Here is a 19,625-nt window from a genome sequence, read left to right as displayed (position 1 = left end):
ATCAGCCTTGCATATCATAGCTCCACAACCTTAGAAACTTTATAAACCATAAATATGACATTTTTTATTAACCCCAAATCTCTCTCTGTATTTTCTTTTTGGTGTGCAAAGGAGCAGCAGAGAGTAATTTGCTACTCCATTCTTTTGCTTCTCTTTAGTCATAATTTTTCATCTATTTGTTTATTTTTTATATGGCCCTTTTCTTTTGCCCCAACACCCCTGAAAAAATATCCCAATTACTCATTAGCTCATCTCAGAATACAGGCATTTATGAAACTCTATGCAGCTTTGTTTACTGTGAAATGCAGCTCAAAACTTGAAAAACAAATCATGAAGGGTGGCTTTAAAAATTCAGTAGCAAGCTAACCTTCTCGGGAGGGTAAATGTGTATCCAGCTCTATATCTCTTTTTGTTGAATGCAAGCACTTTTGTGATATACCCAATTAAAAAAAAAATCTCTGCAAACAGACGAGGAAAAGTTGAAAGTGGTTTTACATTTTGCTGACAAACATTTCCAACAGTTAGTTCTCTTAGGAGTCATTTCTAGTTTTTTATTAATGAAGAATGACGTTGTCTGGGATGCAGCCACATCTTTGTTAAGGGATGTTAAAAACCACCATCACTGAGGCCTAGAAGTGATAAAAAGGCTTTAATTTCAAAATAGTTAGAGAACAGGCATTAGGATTATTCAGCTGCATACTATAAAGCAGGTTATAACTAAAACATTTATTGTCTCCATGAATATAATGAGAATTTCATGATCCCATGGTTTAAAACCACTTAGTAGATTAAAGGTAGTTCCTCAGGCTTTCAGTGTGGTATAGCATTAGTCCTTATCTGATATCAGTGAAGTGCAATATGGATTGATATGTGGACCATAGAGTGAAACAGACTGATTGCCATTACAATATCAGCCTTACCATGTGCTTGCCACTTTGTCCCTCAAGGTAATTCATTAACCAGAGGTACAGTCATATATCACTCTTTCTCCAATCTGCCTTAGAGAGACAGATTTTTGAGACCCGAATACTCAAAAGGTTTAGGATCCATAAAATAGGTAAGTCATCTGGCTTGGAATGGGTTGATTGTGGAGTCCACACTGATCTTCTGATTCAACATGAAAAGTTGCCTTCAACATTAGCATTTGGGATGACTGTTTTCAGATGTCATTGATATTACTTGACCACAGTTCAAGAAAAAGATGGCCACAATAGCAGCCTGTGCTCTAGAGAGCCATTTTTGGTAACTCAAATTACTGTAATTTATTTCTTGTAACTCAAATTACTGTCATTTATTTTACTCTAAAATACTTCCTTTTACATATGTCAGTGCTTTATTGTGATGGTTTTGACCTCAGTGAAGAACTCGTAGGAATCCTTTGCTCCCTCCCTTCCTATGCCTGAGGCTTTCATCCCACCAAATGGCAAGTTCAGATCTCTCACAAGCCAGCAGTTGGTCCACACCAATCCAGACTGTAGCTTGTGTGCCACCCGGTGAACACGTCCCACGTTGCTGGACCACACAGTGGCTGCCAAGCCATATTTCACACCATTGGCTCTTTTGATCACTTCTTCTTCTGTATCAAATGCTACCACACATGTCACAGGACCAAAGATCTCTTCTTGCATGCAACAAGATTCGTCCTTAACTTCAGCAATAACTGTGGGCAACATGAAATAGCCTTTCTGGTTGCCAGGTGGGAGATCCAAAGCATCCACTCCCTCTCCACAGAGGACTCTGGCTCCTTCAGCCTGGGCTTTCTTCACATAGTTCCTTACCTGGGAAAGCAACAGGAAAACATCACTGCTAAAGGACACCAAATCCTGAGGCTCCACACATTAGCAGGAGCCCCTGAATAACTCCAAATGGAACATACTGCCCTCCTACAACAGAGGGCAGCTTTCCCCAGATTTTGTTCCTAAGTTTCTTTAAAGGTAAAGCTGTGTATTTCTTGCTGAAAAAACAATTGTTTGCTCTTTCCTAACACTTACTAGCCTAGCAGGCAACACTGCTGGTCCTTCTGGATAAGTACTGTCTAAAGGGCCCTTGGTGAAAACACAAGTGCTCCCAGAGCCTCCCTCCCTTCTTCTAGGAGCCTGGGCAGTATGCCGTATATCCCACGTCATGGTTCACTCCATTACTCCAAGGGATCAGTAATATTTTCCTGCCTCACAGGCAGGCTTATTAAATTTTTACACGCCACTAGGATGATGAATGCTACAGAAAATCTCATCAATAAATAATTAAAGATGTTTCCATGGCTGCTGCCACCATATGCTTGCTGCCTTGAACACATCAGACATGCTGTTGATCTGCTTCTGCCTTTCTGCAATTGTTGCTTGGTTTCTCTTCTTATAGAAAGCCCAGAGAGAAACCACAGGGCTTCCTTTTCTTTTTCTTCTTTTAGGCACCTTGGTAGGTTAAACTTGGAAGTCCCTCTTTGGAGCCACAGACAGAGGACCTCGGGAAGTGGGTGTTTCTACCGCTCTACTTTCAGAACCTCTGAAATCCCCTTGTGCAGCCCTCTAGAAGATGAGAAGAAATCACAAACTCTATGTAACATCACCTTTTCTAGATGTTCTTTACTTATAAGTGCTCCCACATCGACTGTAGGATCTGAGGGATTCCCGGTCTTCCACTTCTTGGCCTCTGCTACAAACCTCTTCAAAAACTCACTGTATATGCCCCTCTGAACAAAGATCCTGGAGGTGCAGAGACAGATCTCACCCTACCAAAAAGAAAGGAACAAAAAAAGAAATCAACAATGTTGGCTCATATTACACTGTACTATTGACGCATCCTAGGAGTCATATCCCACAATGAGACTTGTGTCTCCACATCCTCAGAAGTGCAAACTACATTAACCAGCACTGCAAAGTGGGATTTTTTTTCCAGACAAAAAAGGAAAAGGGAAGGAAAAGACGAAACAACACCAGGATCATGCAGTCACTACCATAAGTAAATTTGATTTTTCATTGATTCCATGTTTTCTCTTTCAACATTTTTCATAGGAAATGTGATTCCAATTCTGAATGATCTCTGTCTTTATTTCCTGATAATCAATTTCTGATACCAAGCTAGTTTTCTGAACATTTGCACTGATACAGTTTCCTGGCTTTGGTAATCCCTCCTGAGGGTGGTGATGAGGGAAGAACAATGTCGGTAAAATTTGGACAGAAGTCTCCTAATTTAATTCAGCAAATTAGCAAGCTTCCTACTTACTTGAACAGTGGGACTTACAGCAGCTGCTTCCTGGAGAGATAAGCAATGTAACTTTTTTGAGAGGAGTAATGACATCTTGTTACCTTGTGATGGACAGCACAAATAAGAGCTCTTTATTACTTTGTTCCTTGCTTGTGCAATAATGAAACTTTCTTCATATTTTTCTACGTAGGCTTTTCTCACAACACAATTTCGAAACAGACCCTGACAATTTACAGATCCAAAGGTATAGGCATATGCACACGAACTCTTGAACACACGTCCCTCCTTGCTGCAAACAGGGTTTATATGCTACAGAGGTGGGAGGAACCTGGTTGGCAAAGCTGGACCTCAGGGTAGTAGGGATGCATTGGCTCAAGTCGGCATCATCGAAGATGATGGCGGGGTTTTTGCCTCCCAGTTCCAGCGAAAGCCGCTTGCAGTGTGGAGCACTTTTCTCCGTGATCCGCTGGGCCGTCAGCGTGCTTCCCGTGAAGGAGACCAGAGGCACGTCGGGGTGGCAGACGAGGGCTTCTCCTGCCTTGGCGCCTGTTCCGAACACTATATTCACCACCCCATCAGGAACCCCTGATGGGAAGAAAGGCACACAGTCATTGTTCCCTTCCCATTGCTCAGTAGGTTTCACTTCACTGTGTTTTGTCCCAGAAGCTAGAAAATCACCTGCAACTCTAGAGTGTCAAATACTGACCCTTAACTTAAGCAGAAGCTGAAATGCATGATGTTAAATAGCTCTGGAGATCATGGGTTAAATGATAAAACCAATTCCACTGATCAGTTGATCTCATCTGATATGCATCATCAGAGATCCAGTTCTCAGTCATTCAAAGAAGAAACAATCATCCTCCCAGTTTTAGTTAACAGTGCATCAAATACAACCATGACACAGATACCAAGAGCTGATTCTCACTCTTGTATGCTCTCATGGTTCCTCAGCTGGCATCACAGACTTAAGGACATCCTTAAGCGGAGTGCAGGAGGGGTAAAGGAGGCCTACAAAAACTTTTCATCAGAAGATAGTGGAAAAAAATGGGCAATAGCTGGGGTTGGAGAGATGGGATAGTATGAGGACTGCGAAAGCTTTTTTTCTCCAGTGCAACATTCAGCTACAGCAAACAGTCTTTCCCAAAGCCTTTGAGCACCTTCTGATTTCTGCAACAACAAAAGAACCCCCAACAAAATGGTGCACAGATAAGCATTTTTCCACCCCATTCCCCCTCCTTAGCATGCTACAGGACTTACCTGCTTTCTCCAAGAGCTTGCACATCATCCAAGCTGTGACAGATGTCATCTCACTTGGCTTGGCAACCACAGTATTTCCACATGCAATGGCAGGAGCTATTTTCCACGTCAACAAATACAGTGGCAAATTCCAAGGACTGATTAAACCAGCTACAAAGCAAATCAAAGGCAGAAATTCAATCTGCTGGGATACAAAACTCATATCTCTGACCTCAAGAAGTTATACACCAATTCAGATTTATGAAGGGAATTTGGCTATGGCTCTTATTTGCAGATAACTCTACAATAAATTTGCAGCATTTCTCGCAGGTAAATAACTTTTAAAAAGAACTGTGCAAATTATTCTAAAGGTGATCAACTGAACTCTCTGAATCAAAGTTTTGTTGCTTCTTCAGGGCAGAATCTGATATTCACAGGTAGTTTTTCAGTGTTTCCTAGGAACATTAATGCAAGGTTAGCCATAACAATCATTACATCAACTGGTCTGTGGTAATACTTTGTGTCAGCAAACAGCAGGTGAAGGTAATTATTGAATGGTTTGTGTTGTGAGGGTCCTTAAAGATCACCTAGTTCAAATTCCCCTGTCATGGGCAGGGACACTTTTCAATTGACCAGGTTGCTCAAAGCCCCATCCAACCTGGCCTTGAACAATTCAGGGATGGGGCATTGACCAGTTCTCTGGGAACCTGTTCCACCACCCTCACAGTAAAGAACTTTTTCCTAATATCTAATCTAAACCTACCTTCCTTCAATTTGAAGCCATTACCCCTTGCTCTATCGCTACATGTTCTTGTAAAAAGTCCCTCTTCAGCTCTCTTTTAGGTCTCCCAAGAGCTTTCTCTTCTCTAGGTTGAATGTGTTAGCTCAGATCATTCTTGCTTTCTTTTGCTCTTCACTCTTCAAAGCTTTTCTTGGTTTTCAATTTTAATATTTAAAAAGTATGTATAACATATAGTACACATTTTCCAGATAAATTTTAGTCTAACTCACGAGTGCCAAAATTTGTCACTGTACAAAACTTTTGTTCCCACAAATTGCTCAATTATCCGAATTATTTTCAGTAATTGCCTGTAGGAATATTTTCACTTTACATATTTATAAGAAATTATGAAAAATATCCGTGATTGTTAGGTGTGACTCCTCACAAAAGCCACAGGATTTCTTGCTGTTTGATGGAGTAGATACAGTGAGGGACTTTTTCTTATGAGAGTGATTTTACCAGAAGTAGTCTTGTTCTCCACTGCTCAAGAAAACTTTTAAATAGGTCCACTAGGTTAGCCAATTTTATGTTTTAAATAATTCAAGTGTAAATGTGGAGCACTCATATATAATTAATGTTATATGTTACTTATACTATATATATATCTAATATAACCTAATAATAAAATCCATACACCATCATTACTTTGTCAGCTCAGCATAGCCACCTTATTTGTGAAGCAGTAGCATCATCTAGTGGCTGAGTTCAGCAATTCCCCAGCTAGAACTGGTTTATCCACCCATGTGCACTCGGGTCACAGACTCATTGCAAGCAACTACTGCTTTCCTAAAGGTGAGGAGTATCCTGTTTTCCCTGCAGGAGTAGCTGCTCAATGCTCTGCATGCCTCACTGACCCCCAGCTGTAATACTTAACTACAGACACACATGTACAAAACACAAGAGAGATTTTGAGGGTGAGAGGTGGCAGGTTTGGCTTTTTAAGGCACGCAATAATTTTTTTGCCATGAAGTAGCATAACTGATTTTATGTGAAGTTGCTGATGCTTTAGTGGACAAGCCATGTTTCGTACATGACTCAGAGACAATAAATGCTGTTGAAAAAATCCTTTCTTTTCTGAGCCACATTTGAGGCAGACATTTTGCCAAGCTATTCAGCATGTCAAGATCATCATACCAACTCCAACAGGTGCCCTCGAGGTGTAATGCACACAGCCCATGGTTGCCATCTCAGTGCACTCTGTGATGTGGTGAAGGATGGAAGAGGCAAAGAATCGGAAGTTGTACACAGTTCGAGGGATGTCCACTGTTCTGGCAAATGTAATAGTTTTTCCTGAAACAAAACCAAGTAAGCACGCTGCTATTATGGACAGAAACAGTGCTTTATACTCTGCTCTGAAAGTTGATTTGCATGTTTTTTGGGAAATGTCTTTTGTCCTGCACCCAAGTAATCCCCAGCACAGGGCAATCCTTAGTCAATGATAACAGCCCCCCTCTAGTGATGCACTCCAAATATCTAACAACTGAAGTCAAAGTCAGCAATTCTGAAAAGAAAGAATGCCCCAGGAATCCAAAATCCAAAATTTTTTCAAAGTTCATGCACATCAACTTCAGTTTGCTCCAACAGTTTATACCATACTAAAAATTTCATCCAAATCCTTCATTTCAACAATCAGCAAGACACACTTGGGATGAACAGTTCCAATTTTTACCCTGATCCTTTGACTCTGCTTGTGCAAACGCTTCCAGGTCATGTTCAATCAGATCTGCCAATTTGTTCAGGATCTGAGATCTTTCCCATGGACTTTTTGAGGACCAAATTGGGAAGGCATCTTTGGCAGCTTTGACAGCAGCTTCCACCTTAAAAAGTAAAAGAGGGATGGTGAATGTTTATGAAAGGCATAAGAAAATATCAAACTCTCAGCAGATGAATTCAGATTTCAGAGGCTAGTAATCACACTGCTGGGAAGATGACATCTCCTTAAGAGCTTCTCCATTGTTATCAAGACACTATCCCGTAACTCAAAAAGTGTTATTGAAATAAGAGTATCTAGAAAAAAAAATTCCACAGGAACTCTTGCTTTTCTCCAAATTCCAGCAACTTGTAGGCAACCTCCAGGCCTGGAGGAAATGTTAGACTGGTCAACTGGTACTAGCAAGTGCAACTGACCAAACCGAAGCAGAATCTTATTGCTCATGGAGAAAAGAGCAAGAATCTCCCCTGGAACAAATGCAGTTTCAGTCTAAACATCCACAGCCCTTGCAATACAGGACTTCAGCTGTACCAGACAACAATGAAAGTAAGGGGCTGCAGGAACAGAATGTATGTCCTGCTAGCCCTTGATTTCCTCTCCCCTTTGCACCATTTGGTTCAAGCAAGGACTAAGAATATATTTAAGGAATGGACACTCAGAAAAATTTTATCTTACCTGATCACAGCTAGAAATTCATTAATGCCCTCACAGGAAAAAAGTTCCTTTCTAAACTCTTGGAGTTTAGTCAGTTCTGTCATCAGACACCTATTGAAACCTACAGATAAGAAAGATCATTATATGCATTTATGTAAATGCATACCAGTCTTATCAGTATTTTACTTGAGATGTACATGACTGCTGCATGGTCCTTCAGCCTGACCTTTTTTCTGAATAGTGGCAGATTACCAGCACTTTTCTGAAGCAGACTAGGCTTCAAAGGATTAAAATTCATCAGAAAGCTTTCTCTCCCATGAATCATTTCCTCCAGACTCTTACATGGAAGTCACCTGCATCTACTGATTTATAAGCAGTTCCTTCTTGATGTTTACCAGTCTCAGACTAAGTAAAGATGGTCATCAATATTCTTCCATGTTTTAATTAAGTGCTCTATTTCCCAATTTTTCTTCCTATGTATCACTTCTTCATTGTTCTAATGTCTAATCAAGGTGAGTTTTTAGTCAAAGCTGTCTTAGCTGGTTTCTTAAAATTTTTGCACATAAAATTTCTTCAGATTTTGGAAATCTGCCAAAATCAGTAACTAGGAGGATGCTAGTTATGACCTCTCCAAATGCTGCCACGTTGCTGGTTCCCATGCAGTCACTAAAGGCTCCTTTCCACCAATTCTACAAAACTGAGTTCCAAATTTGTTCCTTCTGATGCCTCAGAGCTTTTTTGGATTTTTTTAACTTTTGTAGATTTTAGAAGTAGTTGTGTAGTAAATGTAGATTTCTATGTAGCTGTATTATATCCCTTACCCTTTATCAATGCCTCTAAATTGTGTTAGCATGTTTAGTCTTTTTCCAAGGTAGAACTGTAGAAAAACACCCCTGTTTAAGAACATCTCACTCTAGGTCTGGACCAGGAGATATCACACAGACAAAGCAATCTTCAAGCCCAGAATTTTGGAGGAACTCCAAGGACCGTACATGCTTTGAAGAAGATGAAGATGAGGAATAAGGGGTCCCAAATGCCCCCAGACCCAATTCTCGAAGGGGCGCATCGGGGGGGGCAGAACAGGGCAGAACTGGGGGTGGACAGATCTGGGATTGGATGGACCTTATTATAAAATCATAGAACCGCTGTCCGGGTGCGTGCGCGTGGTGTGTATTCCTCTAGGCCTACTGCTCCCTTTATCTTATCTTACACACTAAATTGGCCTGGAGTCTTTTTCTCTGGTCTTTTTAGGCAACACTTCAGATTGTGATGGGAGACATTTCAATTATGTTTTACTAATGAGGGCCCAAAATTTTAAGTAGGGGGAAAAAAAAAAATCTATCTAACCCTTCTTCTTCACCATCCCATGCACATGAGAATTTATGGTGCACCATAAAAATAAGACCCAGAGTTTGAGAGCCAGAACAATACCAGTACAGAAGCCAAGGAAGGAAATAAACCAACATGCACAATGTCACATGGATCACTTGCTATGTAGTTCAACAACCTAATGCTTAAGTGCTCACGATAGGCTGTCAGTCACTGAACAGCTGAAGCAGGACCAAGGCAGGCCTGGGAAAGAGGAACTGCAGCTTCCTGAGCGAGTCCGGTGCAGATGCCATGCTACCCTGAAAAGGTTCACCCTCTGTGAAACCATACCACCTTCACTAATTAACTTGTTCTTCCACCCTCCCATCTTGTGGTGCTGCTGCTCATCTGTCTTCTCCTCTGTGGCCTTTTCCACCGGGTGCTGCCAGGACAGAAGATAACGAAGACCATCTGCATTTTTAACCTTCAGTGGGTTTAGAAGAAGGACAAAAATATTGCTTTTTCACAGACAGCAGAAGAGAAAACTAGCAAAGGAAGGAATTAAGTGGCAGTAGATTAATCTAAAAAAGGCAAGAGGAAAAAAGAAGAGATTGGTACAGATGTAAGAGAGCATACAAAATTTAAACAGTTACTTAGTTTGACTAGAAAAAGCAGCAAAGACAGTCAAGCCACAAAGAAAACACACGTAAGAATTAAACTATGAACTCGTGTGTCTGAAACACTTCCTTCTGCTTTCCTCTTCTGCACAAGACAGACACAGAGAAACAACACACAATCCAGACCCACCATAAAAGGTTGACATCAAAATACCCCAAACTGAACTGCCCTCAGGACATGATTTTGCTTTTGCAGGGGCTGATGGACAGAAGGAAGGTTCTTTAAAGAGAGGTTTTTAGAAAGTAGATATTTGCCAGCACTAATTAGTCCTCACCAGTCTGTCTGAGATACAGGGCACCTGCTCAGCTTGCTGTGGTACTGCTATTTAGAATTTAAGACATCTAGGCGAGGGAACAAACTAACCCCTGAAAAAAATACATTCAGTGTTTTTGGCAGAAAGTGGCTGAAATGGCTACTGCAGCTGACCTGGTGTTAAACTCCAGGGTCAGTAACCTGACCTGGTGTTAAACTCCAGGGTCAGTAACAGATTTGCTGTTCCCTCCATTTCACCTTCTAATCTTCCACTAAAATTAACCAAGAAAATATCCAACTGGACATTAAGCCTTGCTGGAAACTGGCATCCTGAGTTCTTTGTTGAACTTGGGTCTATATGCTTAATTTGGTATCTCTAGATAACCTCAAGTAGTATGTGATTGCATTTTCTTCAGCATATTCCATCAGTCACCACCGGATGCCAGCTCTGCAGAGCCCAAGTCTTCTTGTGAGTAAAGGCAGGACTAAAGCACTCGCCAAATTTATAGGTCTTTAAACTGGGTTCCCATTGCTACACACAACCACTAACTCAGAAACTGAAAGAGAAAAGCCATTGCTCTTGGTATATTTGAACTGTATCTCTAGAGTGGTCAGTAGTCTACTTTGTTAGGCTGTTCTGGTATTCTCAAGTCTCTCTTTTAATGATTTTGCAAATGAATGGACAGGAAGATTTGCACCTGCACATTAAAGAGAAGTCTGTTCAGGTATAATTAGGGTTGGAATGAACTTATACAGATTTATTCTAACAAACCCAGCCTGTTACTCTTTAACCCTTGGTCATCAGCATCTAACAAATATTTACCCAGTTGAAATTACAGTGCAAAGGTTTCTGCTGAGAGAAGCAAAGAGAAAGATGTCAATAAGGCTGAAATGCAAGTGAAGGAAACAGCTACATACAGCAGTAGTTTGTTTTAAATATAATTTTTAAAATACTGTCTGCTACTACTTGTCAATATTTTCCAAATCTTTTGTGCTATCCAAGCTTGTCCAGCAGCTTCTCTCTTCATTAAATCTGAAGCACTATTTTAGACACAGACTTGTAGGTCCCTTATGAAGTAGAATCAATGAAACTGCAGCTCCCCTGATCAATGTCATTGCCCATCTACACCTGCACACGTACAAGGTAACAGGAAACATTCATCCCACTAGAGAGCATGGGACCAGGAAACTTATTCACGCAGACGACAGAGTATGTTATAAAGAAACGCATTCATCACAGCTACTCCATCACCTCTACTCAATATCCAACTGCTAAACCAAAACCAAAGAGGTCTAGAAGCTTTTTACCATCTTCAGAGAAGAGACAAGCCAAAAATCCTTTTAAATGAAAACTGCAAATCATCAAGAGACTAAGAGAGAACACATTTAGTTACATATGGTGCCTCTAAGTTTATTTACAGAAGAGATCAATAAATGCTTTTCTCTCTTACAGATTGTTTATACTTACAGCCAATTTGAGCGTTATTGTTAACTTATGCACATCTCCCATGTGAGCTGACAGAGCTCCACGGAAGCTACTTGAGTTTTGTTGATTCGTACCAGCTTAGGATCCAGACCGTAACTGTCTAGTAGCAAAATGTGAAAAAATAACAGCATTTGCTGCCACAGTAGTGGATTACACAGCACTACAACGTAATCAAAAACTCACTCATTTAAGTGTTGAAGCCTTCCTAATTTTTCTGTTCTCTTACCGTCAGCCTCTCTTACTCAAAAGATTATTGTTATGTGCATTTAACATTTTTCACTTCTTTGTACATCTGGACAGTACTCACCTCTTCTTTGCCACTGTCTGGCACCTTGCAATAGACATCTCCGGTGGACGGATTATAGGAGTCTATGTAGGAGGAACAAGGAATAAATTTGCCACCTATAAAGTTTTCCAGCACTAGGAGAGCCTTCGACTGAGCCATCATTAGCTGCTTGCTTCATCTGTGACTCTTCCTCTATGAGGCATCAATTTAGATTAGTGTATCTGTATGTATTTGCACAGTAAGTCTGAACTCCTCCCCCTCTCTCTCCCTGCACCGCTTACTTGCTTGCAAGTGGGAACAAACCCGGGTTACAACAGCAGGAAAGGGGGAACGGGGAAAAATTACTATTTCTGTGACACTTGGTTCTTTTCTAGGAGTTGAAGCAAGGAGGCAAAAACAGCATAGTTGCTGGAAAACAGCTCTTCTTTCTCTCTGGGAAATGAAGTACCAAAGAAAAAGAGAAAAAGGAAGGTTTGAGAAGTACCAGTTTTTCAAGCTACAGTCTGAAGACAATTTGCAAAAACTAAACAAAATAACTCAAACACCTAGTCAGGAACCTGCTCCTTAGTGTCAGCAGACACAAAGACAAGACACCTAGATTAGCACATCTGCAACTCATGTTCACTGCGTGTCATCATCGATACTTTTCCTTGTATCCCCAAAACTAATGCACCTGCCAAAACAAAAGATTTTAAGCATTAAGAAACTCTCTTTTTTTCCACCAATATCCACAAACGACAAACAATACAAACAGCTGAGTGACCCCTCAATTCAAACACTTGAGAAGCACAATCCTACCTGGTACAGTATGTTGTATGTCATCAAAAATTCATCTTTTTAAAAAAAGAAGGAAAAAAAAAAGCAAGACTGACTTTCACTTTCCCTTCTGTAGATATTCCAGTGGAAGCCACCTTTCTATTACATATTATTAGGTTTTTCATTAACTTCCTAAGAACTCAAACTGCCTGGTAAGAGCTGTGTAAAAGACATTTTTCTCGAAGTGAGAATGCTTAACATTATCAGATTGCTCTGACTGCATGCTACTTCCTTGCACTTCAGAGCTATTCAAAACACTACATCCAGAGAGCAGTATGTTGTCACCAGGAGATTGTGAATGTTTCAATCAGCAGTTTAGAAAGGTTTTGCACCCTAGGCCACTGCCAAGCCATCAAATTTCTTGTGGATCAACATGCAAGCATATTTTGATTGAATAAAGGTGATATGTTTCTATTGCACAATAACAGATCATTTAGGCTTCAACCAATTGGCACCTCCGGGCAGAGTTCAAATCTGCGATGAAAGATAGTGCAGTCACATTGAAACTGGATTAGGTAATACCTCTGCTTCTCCCAAGCTACAAACTGGGAAAGCATGCAGTAGCTTTTCTGCCATCAAAGAATAGTGAGCCTCAAAATTTATTGCAATCATGTGTGAGAAGAATTATCAGAGGTTTCACCCCATATCACACTTCCCTGTCCACAAACAGTAAGGAATTTATGCAAGTTTTAACACTGAAGACACAGTCTTGTGCCTGTAACTGCCCACTGCCTTAAAAGCAACCTAAACATTTTCAAGGTCTGAAGGCAAGTTCAAGTAGGACACGTTCAAACGCAGGAGCTAGGCAGTATGAATCTCTGGAATCCAGAAGGGCACCAAAACATTCACAGCTGGCATGGTAAAACTGGTAAGAATTTAAGTGCAATTTCTGGACTATAAAAAGACATAACAAACAGTGATAATTCATAAGATTCAGTTTTGGCAATAACAGTTTTCAGGTAATTCAGATTTATAAGATTTTACATGCACATAAAGCATTGTTGATACTTCTAAAAACGTTTGTGCAGTCAAGAATACAATTTACCTATGTGGTCAACTGCTGAACTGGAGCTAAAGCAGGTAAGTACAAAAAAGTTACCTACCAAAAAAAGTACATGGAAAGTGTAGGTACAGACCATACATGACTTTGAACTAAGTAACAATCACGGGCTTTTTGCGTTCTTCACTCCCTGGACACGGCTTTACTTCAATTAACCCCAGTGACTGATGCTGCGGAGAAAGTACTAATTCCTGCTCCCCACTACTAACTATGGGCAAAGTTGCATTGTCTCCACTCTGCACTCATGTACAGGTCCTGAAATACCTGAGGTATTTTCACACATCCTATTGAAAAAAAAAGACAAGTTGTAGTCAAGTGTGTCTGTCCTGAGCTTACACTGGAGGTGGCAGAAGGACCCTCTTTTTAGTTGGGAGGTTTCATCTGCCCCACTACTGAAAAGTGGGAAGGAGTTATAGGCAGCACAATAACTGGATTTAGCAGACATCACAAGATTAAACTGTCAGCCTTTGCTGAAAAGTTTTTTGGATGAAAGACGTGTATCCACAGTAGCTGCACTGACTAACATGAGAAAAACTGCAATTATTTCTTCAGAAAGACAAGTTGGATGCCAGTTTTACATTTTAACTTGCAAATTTACTCTGAAACTTCTTAGTTATAGAAAGTAAAGAATGATTTAACACAATTTAGAACTGTTTAAATAGTAAAAGACGAAGGAGACAAAAGTGCTCAGACAAATTTATTATTCTTACTCTTAAGAATACTCCTATTCTTAAAAAATAAAATTAGCCAAAGTTGGCACAGCTTCCACTACACAGCAAAAGAAATTTTTTTAAATAAATTTTAGGGCAGGGAAAATAATCCCAGGATACTACTACATGCCATTCTCTTAAAAACAAAGTAAATAGTTCTTTTTTCCCTGAATATGAATTGAACTCAAACCTAAAAATATATTAGACCAATAAAGTTACTTTACTGAATTAATGTGCAGCAAAAAAGCAATCAAAGAAAATATGTAAACAATTTATGTCTGTGAGTAAGGAGCTTTTTTCATGATAATTCATCATCTTTTTTTCTCCAATTCAACTTTCTAAGATTTTTCCATCAACTTCTCTAAGGCCTAAATTCCACATGGAGAAACACATGAGAGTCTTGAGATCGAGAAGTGCAACACTTGCAGTTCCTTGTCAGTTGGCATCTTGTTCTGCAGCAGGAGAAACTGATGAAGGGATCCCCAGATGTATCACACGATTTAGCTTTTGCCATCGTCATCTTCTCCCCAATTAATTGCACTTGTTCCTTCAACTGAAATAATTGCATTCTTGGAGAGAAGTTTGGATATCTGATTGTGTTTTGGTTGGACGGTGGAAATTCTGTCACCATGGTCATTCTTTAATCTAAAAATATAAGCAAATGGAAAAAACCCTATGGTGAAAAATGAAGTACTGAATGTAAAACAATTACAGCATTTTTCAACATGATGCAGTTAGCTGTGGAAAAAAATAATTCCTTTTGTTTTGAAGTTCTCTGGAACAAGATCACAGGTACTAAAGCAGCAATTCCCAAATAACAATCAGAGAGGTTATTTAGTCCCAATTCTACAAACATTGGTCATCACACATCCAAACAGAACCCCACTCACTTCAAATTAAATTTATGAAAAATGGGTGCAAGATGAAAGACCTAATTCTGGATCCTATTTAAGACCAGAGAGATTGGTAAGAGCCCTAAAGCTCCAAAAGGTCCAGAGTCTCTGACAGACCTAGCACATCATTCCTACACAAACATGAAGAAACCAGAAATTTTCATGCTCAAATTCCATGTTTTGACATTAAATGACTCAGCTTTAAGTCTCAGTACCAGAACTAGGTTAATGTGACTAAATTGCACTCCTTCAGGCCTAAAATTAGAACTCAAATTCTAATCCAAAAATAACAGTAATATTTTTTTAAAGGGACAGATAGAGGGACATTCATAGTTTTGGCTTCTAGCAGAAGGCAAAATATTTATGTTTAGCCCCACAGTTTTTGATTCCTCTAACAAAGAATCATAAAATATTTATAGGTATCAGTGAGAATGAAATGTACAGTTTTCCTTAATGTTAACAGAAAAAGATCTGGGACCCTAACGAGACACAGCAAAAACGGCCCATACTTTTTATTTGCAAGCTATTTCCAGTATATTTATACAGGCAAATTTCAAAAAGACTGATGTGTGTTAAAATAGTGAAGGGTTATTTTTTAACTCAAGAGAGGTGGGAAAAAAATTCTAAATAGAGTAATTTTTACTCCTAATAAACTGAACAGGACCATGGCAAGTTTTCCTCACATCTTACTGAAGCACTGCCTCTTTTTTAGAGGAAAAAATTCACTTTTCAGACTAGAGAGTGTAAACCAGATCTTAACCATAATATTGTTCCTTTGCAGTATAGAAAGTCTCTTAAAAAAACGCCAAACCTCTGTAACAACTCCTGCAGCAATAGTGGAACCACTGTAGCGTAACATAAACCTCCCCAGCTCTTTGAAATCTTTGTACAACTCTAGAGCAACAGGTCTTTGAGTCTGTAGTTCTATTAGAGCATTCTGTCCTTTAGTCAAGAACCTGCAGATAAATAAGGAGAAAATTCTATTAGTAACATATATCCACAAATAAATGAAGAAAAGAACACTAAATGGGAGAAAATCAAGTTAAAAGGTCAAAGGTGTAAGTATCAAGCTTGATTTCAAGTATAATCCAAGCCATGAGACTGAACACTCATTTGCCTGAAGTGTATATATAAGGCATCTGAGTTTTCTTCAAAAACTTCTAGAGAAGGGCACTCACCACAACATTCAGCAAATTGTTTTGAAGCTAACTATCTCATTAACACCTGTTTTTTCACGCCAAGTAGAAATCAAGTCTTGTTTCAAATGCCACAACTAAAGAGCCAATTCATTGCTCTGTAGAAGTCTGCAACAGTTTCAGACATGCAATTTCTGGAAAAGGATTATTTTGATAACATTGTACATATCAAATAGCATTTCTAGCCAAATTCAGCTTTAAATAACTAGAGGGATGTTACTGTAGTTGTATGGGAAGACTCTCTAAATTTTTTTTACATTGACCCACTGCCTACTCAAGTGTATTTTAGAACAGTAAACCAGCTCCATGAGATCCCATGTTCTAACAGGAAAAGAAGAAATACTATAACAAAAAAAAAAAGGAAAAAAATGCTTTAATTGCAGGGCTGTTGATCTAGGATTCACTCCCAATTCTGCAATCGACCTTAAGGAAGTCATTTGACTTCTCAGGTGCTCTGCATTTATCAAGTGGGCAGGAGGTTTTTTACTTTGTAAAACACACTGAAATCCAAACATGAAACCAACTAAAACAACAAAAGAATATTCTTATAAACACATTATCAATTCATGGTAGAAACTGCTTGATATTAAAAGTCAACCCATTTCTTGAGTAATCATTAACTGTTCAAAGCACTTACTTAGGTTTTTTCTTTGTCACTTCACCAGTGCTTTTGTGCAGGACACTCAAGAGTCTTGTAATAGTAGCAGGTTCGCTTACTGTTTGATAGTGTAAAAGCACCTAGAAATATTTTTTTCAGTTATTAAACGTTCTACAATAATTAGCAATCCTAGGTGTTAATACTTGAAAACACCAGCTTGTTTTAAGACTTTTTTTTTTTTAAATGCTTATAATTTTATAAACTTCTCTCGCAGGAGTGTCTGCCTCACATTCAGTTAACTGTTTCTAGCTCCGAAACTTTGTGATCTCTACAGATATGACATAAAGGCCATGTTTTATGTCATCATAAATACATTTTTTCATTCTTAAGTGTTTTGCTTTTGCCACCTCAATGCAGCATGAAACGAAATTTAATTTACTGTAAAAGGGATCTTACAACTAAGTGCATCATTATACTTCTACAGGGTGTGAGCCTCTAAAGGACAGCCTAGCTGTGGCAAAACTCACGTTCTCTGAAATGGCCAGTAACTATGCATAAGCAGACACAGTAGCCCCTTACATCTGCTTCAAATTACAGAAGAATCTGTTTCCTCTAGAGAGACAGAATCACTCCTGGATTTTAAATGTATCTTGTATTCAGGGGATCAAACGTGGAGAGGAAAAGCCCTGAGTAACCTGTAATGAACACAGGAGCTTTCACAGAGACTTACAGGAAATCCTTTAGTGATTGGAATCTCAATATTGAAGATGAGAACCCGAGCTCTGAATCGAGTGCAAACTTTAATGGGTTCCTTGGGATCACAAAATACACAGCCCACACTACAAGAGAGAAAAAAAACTCCATATATATGTCTTGACATACAAATGTTAATCACTGCACCGGAAAAAGGTAATTATTTAAAACAAGCAAAGGAAAGACAACACCACTTTAATATAATCAGGGCAGTGGGGGGGGGGGGGGGGAGTTGCATGGATATATCTAGGAACACTGTATTAAAGCCTGTAACAAAATTAATTCCTAGAGAATGTCTACCTTATTTTGTGTGTATGCATGAAGAGGTCTGTCTAGTTCAGTGAACAATTACGTCCATTTCTAATCAGTTTCTGAAAATGTCACTGTTTCCTGTGCGTAGGTACTTTTAAGAATCAGACTTTCATTCAGAGATTCAGTGTTTCAGATCAATAGCACAAAACAGTGCAGGGTGCCCAAAATTTCAGTGCTGCTGCTTGTAACTCAACTGTTTTCTGGATAAAGTAACATCGTGATCAGGACTCAAAACTTGAGCTTTCAGCAGCATTCATTTCCAAAAAATTCTGCAGAGTCACAAGAAAGCTGCTGCTCACTGTAAGTTGACAAGTAGACTAGACACAGCTTTTTCAGAGGGGCTAGTTTTAGCCATCTAAAATGAAAATAAAATTAATCCCACACAGGAAAACATGACCAAAGAGAACAAACATCATGACTAAACATAGATGTCATCAAATTTTATCAATGTCAAGAGGACTTAAAAATTCATAACTTTTCTTGACAAATCTAACATATCTCCAAAAGATGAATGACATCAAGGTAGCAAATTGACTCAAGCCTTCATTCAACAAGTAGAGCAAGACTTCTTCCCCTCCCATTTACCACAGAAAATCACACTCCTTTCGGAAATGGCAATACAGAAAAACCTGTACTTCTCCCTTAAAAGCAGAACATAAATTTGAAAAACTATCAATGCAAGGAAGTTTTCAAAGATTAGCTTGAAAATTTGCTGTCTGAAGTCCAACTGGAATGTAAAAAAGCTGAAGAAATTATGGGTCTGATTTTCTGGACCAAACAACGACTGACACTTACCTAAAAGCTTGAGGCTAATGCTTAACATGAGACCTATGGACTGGAATAGACACAAAGAGATTTGTTGTGTCTCACTATCAGACCACCCTCTCCAAAAGTAGGGTCAGCAAAACATTTAGGGAAACAAATCTTACGAGCAGCTACCTGTGTTGAATAAAGAGTTTCCATCAATTCCATTTGTCCAGATTTACTTATTGGTACAAAATGGGAGTTGTTTGGATGTGTTTTGTTAGAAAGATTTGTTATTTGTTAAGTTCTTCAAAAATCTTTTGTTCTATTTAGCAACAAGGGTTTACTTAATTTAGCAATTAAAATGTCCAAGGACTAGTCTAAAGGAAAAAGGCTCTGAGGGTTCTCAGTGTCAGCACCAGGCAAAGTATGAAAACTAACAGTATGCTTCTGAGGTTGCCGTTGCACATGCAGCAGATGTTTCCAACGTTTGTGCATGCAAGCCAGGTGATATGCATCATTTTGGTTTTAAATATCCTGGTAGCCACATCATTCTTCAAGTAAACCGCCAATAGTCAAGTGTAGTAGTTATATAGCTTTTCATTAAAAACAAACCGTTACTTAGACTGAAACCCAGTTCTGCTCACTTGATTTTGATGATATCCATGCCGGTCAAAGTGAGACTAACGTGATCTCCTGCTGCAGCCCAATCAACTGGTTCATCATGCAGTGTGATTCCTGGAAATGAGTAAGAACAGAACCTCAAAGTGAAGTACCTAGGTTCTGACCTACAAACAAACAGCTCTGTTTGGGCCCTTTGTGCTTCATCAACCATTACTCATCAGTTTTCAGTATGAATGGGTTGAGAGTAAAAGCTTTTTAACTGAGAAGACTGAGGAAGCTTCCCCCCCCCCCTCGGTGAGGATTCACTATTCTCTCTCACCCCA

General features: G+C 39.3%; 2 protein-coding genes across 5 annotated transcripts in view; both read right to left on the bottom strand.

Moving 5' to 3' along the window:
* Window positions 1-634: 634 nt before the first annotated feature.
* On the bottom strand, window positions 635-12,277 carry ALDH8A1 (aldehyde dehydrogenase 8 family member A1). The gene is made up of 7 exons (XM_051792600.1): window positions 11,618-12,277; window positions 6,891-7,038; window positions 6,356-6,511; window positions 4,462-4,611; window positions 3,533-3,789; window positions 2,567-2,728; window positions 635-1,778 (listed from the first exon to the last, which is right to left on the bottom strand). Exons 1-7 carry the CDS (start codon window positions 11,756-11,758, stop codon window positions 1,326-1,328), a joined length of 1,467 nt encoding a protein of 488 aa, XP_051648560.1. The 5' UTR covers window positions 11,759-12,277; the 3' UTR covers window positions 635-1,325.
* A 1,879-nt stretch (window positions 12,278-14,156) lies between these two features.
* Window positions 14,157-19,625, bottom strand: part of HBS1L (HBS1 like translational GTPase) — a 60,332-nt gene continuing 54,863 nt past the window's right edge. For all 4 annotated transcript variants that reach the window (XM_051792566.1, XM_051792568.1, XM_051792569.1 and 1 more), the window contains 5 exons: window positions 19,326-19,416; window positions 17,600-17,708; window positions 16,909-17,009; window positions 15,887-16,031; window positions 14,157-14,827 (listed from right to left, as the gene is read on the bottom strand). In XM_051792566.1, the coding sequence (XP_051648526.1) occupies window positions 14,816-14,827; window positions 15,887-16,031; window positions 16,909-17,009; window positions 17,600-17,708; window positions 19,326-19,416 (458 nt within the window). In that variant the 3' untranslated portion in view covers window positions 14,157-14,815. The remainder of the gene's footprint in view (window positions 14,828-15,886; window positions 16,032-16,908; window positions 17,010-17,599; window positions 17,709-19,325; window positions 19,417-19,625) is intronic.

This window comes from Manacus candei, unplaced genomic scaffold, assembly GCF_025592945.1.
Source record: "Manacus candei isolate 608988 ecotype Guabito, Panama unplaced genomic scaffold, ASM2559294v1 h1tg000034l, whole genome shotgun sequence".
Taxonomy (NCBI): Eukaryota; Metazoa; Chordata; class Aves; order Passeriformes; family Pipridae; genus Manacus; species Manacus candei.
This window is presented reverse-complemented; position numbering and strand designations above follow the sequence as displayed.